The sequence below is a fragment of the Glandiceps talaboti genome, chromosome 8 (assembly GCF_964340395.1).
Source record: "Glandiceps talaboti chromosome 8, keGlaTala1.1, whole genome shotgun sequence".
Lineage (NCBI taxonomy): Eukaryota > Metazoa > Hemichordata > Enteropneusta > Spengelidae > Glandiceps > Glandiceps talaboti.
Genome location: NC_135556.1, coordinates 25,201,537 through 25,210,773, shown reverse-complemented (window position 1 = coordinate 25,210,773; position 9,237 = coordinate 25,201,537). Strand labels below are relative to the sequence as shown.

At 35.8% G+C, this 9,237-nt stretch overlaps 1 protein-coding gene across 5 annotated transcripts; it reads right to left on the bottom strand.

Moving 5' to 3' along the window:
- Positions 1-1,206: 1,206 nt before the first annotated feature.
- On the bottom strand, positions 1,207-8,790 carry LOC144438625 (uncharacterized). 5 transcript variants are annotated; one of them, XM_078127733.1, is made up of 10 exons: positions 8,658-8,790; positions 7,643-7,782; positions 7,006-7,128; positions 6,449-6,621; positions 5,984-6,126; positions 4,882-5,073; positions 4,492-4,597; positions 3,114-3,297; positions 2,883-2,946; positions 1,207-2,441 (listed from the first exon to the last, which is right to left on the bottom strand). In XM_078127733.1, the coding sequence occupies exons 2-10, from the start codon at positions 7,730-7,732 to the stop codon at positions 2,146-2,148; spliced, it is 1,371 nt and encodes a 456-aa protein (XP_077983859.1). In that variant the 5' UTR covers positions 7,733-7,782; positions 8,658-8,790; the 3' UTR covers positions 1,207-2,145. The 5 variants fall into 5 exon arrangements, with proteins under 5 accessions (XP_077983859.1, XP_077983856.1, XP_077983855.1 ...); XM_078127730.1 differs by having other exon boundaries at positions 1,208-2,441; positions 3,114-3,300; positions 8,654-8,790; XM_078127729.1 differs by having other exon boundaries at positions 1,208-2,441; positions 3,114-3,300.
- Between the last annotated feature and the right edge of the window lie 447 nt (positions 8,791-9,237).

Genomic DNA, 9,237 nt, shown 5'->3' with positions numbered 1-9,237 from the left:
ACTACATAGGGAGTTCATGCATGAACCGTACGTGTTACAAACACACTATACGGGCCTGTATACTATTGAAATAATATTCATCCTATTTTTAAATACACGTCTTACCTTTTATTTTCCATTGCCCTATTTGCTATTAATTGATCCATTTTAGCTTTTTGTTAAATTTTCTGTATTTCATATTCTTTGCTTCATGTTTTTTTTTGTTTTTTTAGCCCTTGAAAAAGACTGTCTGTGCACAGTCGAAACGTTGGGATTCAAGTAAAGCAGAAGTTTAACCAGACTTGGACTTGTCCTTTTATACGAACTCACGAAATAATATATTGTATGTCTCTGTATCTATACAAACATTTACAAGGGGTGTGACTGGATCGGGCTGTAGACTCATGCATCAGGTTTTCACACTAAAAGTCTTCAATAAACACCCGAAATAACGACCTTATGACCTTTAAAATGTCGGGTACATAATATACTTTACCCCCATTCACTGATTCAGCTCCTTTCTTGACCTTTCATCGGACATGGTTGTTGAAATCGATGAATGAAAATCGTTTTAATCCATCCTCCTCCACAAATACTCATATCCTATGTAATAGGACCATCCTGGTATTTAATTTTCCCACAACTTGCTTTCTAACCAATCAGTGCAGTCGGTAACGCTTGCAAGGTGATCAAAACAAGAGAACCTGGTAAACTGTCCTTCTAGGCTCTTTCAAGCTACTTTTTTCTTGGAAGAAGTTTGGCTTTCATTTTGGTATTTGAAAGGCATTCTTTCGTCGTTTTTCTCCTGGGCTCATAAAATCACGTTCAGCTAGCTCCCTAACATATGTTGATGACATTTCCTAATACATATCAGATCGTGGGATCAAGTCTTGTGTATGGCCTATCGATATCCTGTATTTAGAAATGTTTGTTTTGTACAAGACAGAAAGGAAACAGTGAAGAATTTTACGTGAATTGTTATTAAAAAATCCAAACATTGTGTTCTGAAATTATTTTTCGACCCCACAAAATCATTCTCCAAACCAGAACCGTTCTTTCTTCAACGACATTGCGTAGTGCGTCTGGACGGTGCCGTAAAAGAGGGTGTGGTTTACGACAATGCAGAAAATATACAGCATTCATTTCATGACACATCAAATCTTACAAAAAACGATTTCTTTAATAGATTTCTCAATTCCTAGTTTCCAACAAGTGATTGTATAAATGATGAACTTAGCATTTCTATTTCACAATTTAAAAAAGGGACTTTATTACGCAAAATAGTAGTACACTTCTGTACAATATTAAGATTACCACTAATAATCACATAAAACAACATTTGAAACTTTTCGGAATACAGTAATCTTATCGTTTTTGGCGTAAAGGATGGATGAGAAATCAAACAAAGGTGATATGTAAAAATGTATTGAAAAAAAACAACAAACGTCTGTTCCAAACTCAAACTTGAAAAAATGTTACCTGAAATGTTCGACTGCGCACTTCAGTCTTTGACAACAGATTAATCCACTATTCAATACACGTGACCTTACGGACACGTGACCCTAACAAGGGGTCATAGGTCCCTTATTAGACTCACTTGTTTCAAATAATGAGTCAAATTGATGACAAAGACTGAAGTGTGTAGTCGAACATTTCAGGTAAATATGTTCAAGTTTGAGTTTGGAACTAAAGTTAATCCGAGACTATCGTTTATACAGATAGATTGTCATTTGAAGAAAAAACCACACGTCTATCAAATTTACGACGTTATGGCACATATACAGATATAAATCAACGTGTTGTTCATGTGAGCCTTTTAAGGAATGGAAAAAGCTCAACGATTAAACACATTGTGTGCAAAATAATTATTTTGAACTTTTCAAATATATATGAAAATATAAACGTATGTCACAGTATGGCATGACTTTGCTATGTCCATTTAAGGTGAACAATGAAATATGCGTTAAAAATGTTACAGCACAATATTTCAATGTAACTAGAAATGTTTTATAAATTGGGTTACTTTCAAAACATCTATCCAGTTATTACTAACTTGACAGACCAGTTGTATGACGTATGACGTAAGTGTCTTTGAATAAATTTGCTTAGTAATCTTTATTTCAAAGATGCAAGAAGAAGTTTTCAAAACAATGATGTAATCGACAGTTAGTCTTTCTGCTCCTCCGTGTCATTTGTAATGAAAAGGGGACACAAAACTTCATCAACGATATCATATCTTGGCAATTTCAAAAGTTCACTTATCAGTCTTGCTATGTCTCGTTTACCTTCCATACTTGTATGCATAAACTGAAGGACAGGCTCTGGTTCTGTTAAATTGTCAATATCAATATTACTCATTCCAACGCGAGACGCTAAAAACCGAAAATCTTTTGGTGGCGTCTTTAAACGCTTATATATTTCTTGTTTTCTCTCATACGATATGTCTTCACTGATGGATTTCCCTAAAATTGGCAAATGATTTGAAAATTATATTCCAGTCAATTAGACGTATACTTTCATAAAATATGTGTGATTGTGTATTCACAACATAATACAGTCAATTAAATTAAATGTTTACACAATATATATATAAACACACACATACATACATACATACATACATACATACATACATACATACATACACACACACACACACACATACATACATACATACATACATACATACATACATCCATGCATGCATGCATGCATGCATGCATACATACATACATACATACATGCATGCATACATACATACATACATACACACACACACACACATACATACATACATACATACATACATACATACATACATACATACATACATACATACATACATACATACATACATATATGCTTACATGCATACATAATAAATTAATAAGTGCATACAATACCTTTTGCTAACTCTTCAGCTCTAGTCCTTCGTTCTTTGAGTTCTGTATCTTCTACAGATTCATCCTGTTAAAATCATATTAAATCATACACATAATTTAAGTATGTGAAATATATATGACAGATATGTCTTCGTGTACCTCTGGTTACCCATACTCGAAACCACACATCTCAAGATGTAATGAAAAAGGCGAACACTATAACAAATAAAAGCAATAGTTTTAATACATTACCTGTGTAGGTGGAGAAGTAGGAGAACCACCTGTTGCTTCAGGGACACGGTTGTCAGTGTCACTATCGCTTGATGATGTGTCCGCTGTACTACTTTGATTCGATGTGTTATCTACCTTAACTGCCAATAATGGTATTCCCTCTTCGTTCTGCCTCACTTCTTCAGGTTGACTATTTAGAACATTGCTGCTGTAAATATAATAGGGATAATATAAGGAACACGCGTATTACTTGAATTACTCAAGTTTGAATTCCAAAATAAAAAAAAAATATTTGATCAACTGTAAGGTCCACTTTAACAATCGTTTATTCTCCGTTCCATCTCATTTCAATGTACGCTGGCATTTCTTCGATGTATACTATTTACAGAGTGGTATCAATATATAGTATTTCATGTATACAGCGGGGAATGCCTGCTATTAAAGTCCGAGACTGTGAAATGCAGTCGTTGGTGTCGCTGCGATAGTTACCTCTCAGCAGCAAGTCTCGGTTACCAAGCCTCTTTGCCATTGAGGGCATAGGGGTTATGCCCTCAACGGCAAGAGAGGCTGGGTAACTGAGACTACTCCGCAACCCGTAGCCACTTACATTGTAGAGGAGAACACCATCTCCACTACACTCCAGGAAATAAGGCATTTTCATAAACTTTATTTGGGTTCTGGAGAGTCCTTTTATAATTTAGCCAAGAAACGCCGTTTGTTTTCAAATTCACTGTCCGAACCACTGGCCCAGCTTTGTCTCGTGCACACACATATGTATTCGATGAACAATAAATATGTATGTATTTTATCTGAAGCTTAGTACGTTCAGATAATCGACGTTTTACTGTACTTAGGAGAAATGAATATACATTGCTCACCTAATGCATATCTTTATTAAACTTTATTAAAATGAGGGTCCCCAGTTGGGTTAAAACCAATCTTCTCGAGGGCCAGGGGCCTCAGCAACAGACAGACAGACAGACAGACAGACAGACAGACAGACAGACAGACAGACAGACAGACAGACAGACAGACAGACACACACACACACACACACACGCACACACACACAGAGACACACAGACAAAGGCACAAACATGTCTGCTGACTCCCATGACGCAATGCTGGAAAGAATACAGTATTTCAGTCCTACACTTTTCACGTCTTTGCGTTATGCATATGATCTGTTATGTTTTGTTATGATCTGGTATGCTTTGTAGACACTCCTTTACGACGACGTTAATATGATTGATTTCAGACTGGAATCGACACTCTCAACGTTGGTGGTATATAATGTACAATCCTGTTAGCACAGACAGATGCATGATATCAACAAAGCTTGGACTTGACATTGATATTAAGGTTAAACATCGCAAGAGATACGTTTTGTCACGTTTACCTTTGCGCTGTGAGTCTGTTCATATCTGGTGTGCATCCAGGAGTAAATCCTTCATTCACTTCAGTAGTGTTAGCTGACGATCCATTTACACCGAGTCTTGTTTCTCCTAGATAAAAAAATGCAAAACTTCTTTTTGTGTTTTTTTTAAAAGTGAAAATGTAATAATCGTAATAAAAATAATAAAAAGTACCAACCTCTGTCGTTATCATCATATATGCTAAACTGTACACATACAATGTAAAATTCTATTTGACTGGAATATTAGGGATGCATGTATGTTTCACATGTGTGTGAATTTCTGCTCACGATCGCTTAGGTTATAAAAGAACGAGTACAATTTTAATGAATCTAACTTTGACAATTTAAATCAATATAAACTTAATATCTTACTTTCATTATTACTGTTTTCACTTCCCTCTACGTCTTGTCGTTGTCTTCCTTCTGCCTTATTTCTACACATATACAGGATAATGGTGAGGAGTACAATAATGAGTACAATGGCTACTATGGGTAGAACTATAGCTGCATACAATAAACCATCGGAGTTATTCTCAGTGCTATTGTTGTTGTCCTGTGATTTACCTATATGACATGTGAAATATAGGAGACACATGATATTGGGTGATCCAACATTCTCTTGTATTAGGATAAAATAATACAAAACCTGTCAATTTGTCTTCCCTCTAGAAAAATAATACCTACAAAAGTTGTAACATCTGGCTTGGAATTTGCCAGTGTTCAATTCAATTCATTACAATATTGAAATGTCACCAGGTGATTCTTTTAGAGTAATAAGGCTTCTACGATACAAGACTGGGAATATTTCGGCGTAAACAAATTAAATCACAACTTAAAGTTGATTACACGATATTCTTGTAAGCTGAAGTATATTTTTTTCGTTGAGGTAACGTACAAGATGTATTAAACTGAATAATAGTGAATGTCCCTCGTAAAGATTTCGATGCGTGTACCAATTTTGTATGACATATGAAACTTGCATTCTTAAGATATTGCCTAATTATCAAAATAATCAATTATGCAAATGATCAAGATAAATCATTTACTACATCATCAATTGTTATCGTTGGTGTACATGTATTGAAGCTTGCATCCTTAGGGGTGAGATCAATAGTTCAATGTAGGATAAAAAACTAAATTATATAAGTTAGGCCTCAGAAGTTAGGCAAAAATTGAAAATTGCTTCAAACCACACACTCAATTTCAAATCAGTATATAGTGCTATAAATACAAAGCCAGTATACAGCGAGTAAAAAATAGTTCTTTTGCTGACACTTTACTTTATTTTCAAATAGCAACAATTCTTCCATTTCTCATTTGACATTTTGTATTTAGGGGTAAACATCCATTAAAAGTAAAATCGATTTTCTAGGATGAGAATTAAAATGGCGCACCCCCCCCACACAAATCGTAGACTCATATTTCGACCCTCCCCTTTCAAAGCTTTGTAAGAAATGCACGTTTTTTAATTTACCTTCGTCGTTCAAAATGACTGGTACTATCCGTGGTGTTGGAATTGTTAGATTATCAGTACCATTAATCGTGTATTCTGTACACCCATCCTGGTTTTTGGTGATGCACGGTTCACAAGTTCCATAAATGTGATGCTTATAAAATCTAAGAATTGTAATATCCTAATTAGTAAGTGTAAATACATGTATGATTCGTTAATGATGGAAAATGTCTCTTCTGAAAACCATAATTGTATTCACTCCAAAGCTAACCCCACCCCATCCCATCCAGTCCCACGATTTTTAACATATTAATTTGTAACTCAGATCAGATCAGATCACAAACAAAGTGTTGGTAGTGTGAGACGTAGAAATGTTCGTTACTTGTGTTGTCTTATATTGAGTGGATAGGAACTTTTGATCGGCTTTCTTCCAGATATGATATTTTTGTGATTGTTACATTGTAATTGAAATTAATGTTTTCTTACCCAGGATCGCATTGACCACACACCCTGTTTGTTCTTGTGGTACATTCTTTTAAAACTTTGGCATGTGGACAAGTTTGGCACGACCTACACTGCTTGTAGCCATAGGTGTCTGAGTAGAAACCAGCGAGACATTCCACACATTTAGCATCCATGCCTTCTCCGTCGCCACATGGCTATATACAAACAGCAAAAGGATGAAAACTGTTAAAGTTTTTTTTTTGATTACTTCAACACTTCGACTGGGGGGATTTGCCCGCTGGTTTAGTGACATGTGAAACCCTCGTGCTGAGCCCCAGGCCGCACGGATTTTAACACTATTACCTTCATTTCAGACCAACATGAACTTACTTAGATTGGTCCCATGTTAGACCACGATATATTCTAGATTAAAATGAATTTAGAACAGCCTCTCAGTAAAGGTCTACTATCAAATTGTATTGAGTCAGACGATAGAATGTAAAACTTTGGTAAGATTGTCGTCGAGCAGACGACATTTTGTTTCAGGTTTCGTGTAAGAACTCTTGTTGAAATAACATAAATATGCATACAACACATACCTTGTCCAATCCATAGCCTGGATTACAAGGCAGGCACTTCTTACAAGACTCTGTACGTTCATCCCAATACATATTGTAGCCATCGACATTGACACAATCATCACGTTTTGTACATTGCACTGTCTGCAATAATATCACATTATTATCATACTATGTTATATATGTGAGAGCTGTGGGCGAGTATTGCAGTAGATATATTGTTGTCGACAAGTAAATACTGTTTTTCTCAGTTGGTGCATTGTTACAGCCTCTAGATCTGACCAAATATATATGTCTATGATCTTCTGTAAGGCCATGTTAGACCATAGTATGTATTAATTACATGTATACTACCCCATCCCATAAACAATGCATTGAGTACAGTTTAACAGTGATGTCTTACATTAAAAGTACACTGATTTGAAATACCCGTCTTCTCTTCTACCTACTGAAGCCCGAGCTTCTTAAGATCAGGCAACGGGTTTGTACAATCTGCTAATAATCAGAAAATCAAATACACATTGTATTTCATAGTTTACTGCCCAACGTTCCATTGGCAATTTTCCAGACAAATCAATCGATTGTTCAACTTTATATTTCCCCGTTATAATTGCTCGTTTAAATGACCACATTGAAATGAAGAAGACTTCGTCATTACCTGTGTTGAAATGTACAGGATAAACAATATCAGAATTGAGTATACTCTGAATTCAGCAGTATCGCAAATTATGGACGGCACAGTCTTCATAGTGATGGTCAACTCTTTATATAAAAGTTAAAGAATGTTAGAGCATATATCTGAAAAAAACATAATGGCAAAAATAAAATAATTATCCCACGTATGACGTAAATATAATTATATTAACCCTTTAATGACTTGGTTTCTGTGATTCTATGTAATTACACCCTAAATATCGGGTGTCAGGCGTTATGAGGTTAACTAATAATTAGACTGGGTTCACGTGCACGACATCTTGTGTTATTCACCCACGGTAACCTGCAGTAAATGTGTACACAGTTTATCTATATTACCTCTTCTAATTGTATTTTCGCTCTACAAACCAGAGCAAACTTCAAAATAATCTGTATACTTCCTTACCATTTTCTTTTGGTTGTGGTTAAGATAAATGCTACGAGGTTTTTGACCTATCGCGGAACTATAAAGAACGTTTTCTATAGGTCCACTTAGTTCACGTGATAAACTTTAGGTATAAGTAAACACGTACACTTTACAGCTACGTAAAGTGTCCTTGCCTTTGTTTTAAAGCAATAAGGTGAAATTGGTGAATAAAGAAACCTATTGTTTTTATAGTCTCCGTCAGGTAGCTATGAATTACTTGTCTGTGGACTGACTGACAAATCGACATGTATTACAAAAGGGTGTCCCAGTCCAAAGTGTGCGACGAGTTAACAACTTCCGGGTGTGTGTGTTGTTAACGGTGCAACTTACAAATTCCGTGTATTCTTTCTGAATAACTTCCATAACTTCCGTGGATGGAAGGAACAGTACCATAATAAAATATTAAGGTCCTAGTGTTTGTTACTGTGTGTCACCCCTCTCAAGCATTTACAACCGTGGAAACGTATCGTACAACAACTTTAAAACTTTATACAGTACGAACGAACGCTTCAAGTTTGCGCTCTTCCGCATGTATATAAATAAACTCACCTACCAAGTGCTTGTTTTCATTCTAGATCTTTGAACGTCAAACACAAATCAGGCTGAACAGTATCCAACCATTGTCTGGTTACCCGTGACTAGTGGTTGTGTGTATCACGCTCGAGTTGCCAAATTTAGCTATGGCGGCGAGATATGACGTTAGTGTGACGTGATTATTTCAATAGCTCGTGCCTCGTTTTGAGAATGGGAATTCCCCAGGTGTCCTTGAGCGGGACTACAAAGGGGCGTTGTTTGGAAAAGGTGTTGAGTCACGAAATGGTAATTGCAATAATTACGAAAATACGTCATGTCGATCGAGAAGGGTCATGATTGAAAAAAAATGGTTGCCAATTCTGACAGAGTTGAGAAGGAATCACTGGTGAACAAACAGGACATGTGTGAAAAGTCTGATCTAAAGTTTATTCTAAACACCAAAAAATATCACGAATAGAACTTTAGGTGTGCTAAGTAAGAATCTGATGAAGAGATTTCTTGAGATGTGACGACTTCATAGTTGCACACTGTTTTCCGATGAATAGAAATTTGGACCTATGATACTGCTTACAAGAATCTTTCAAAACAATGGCGACATG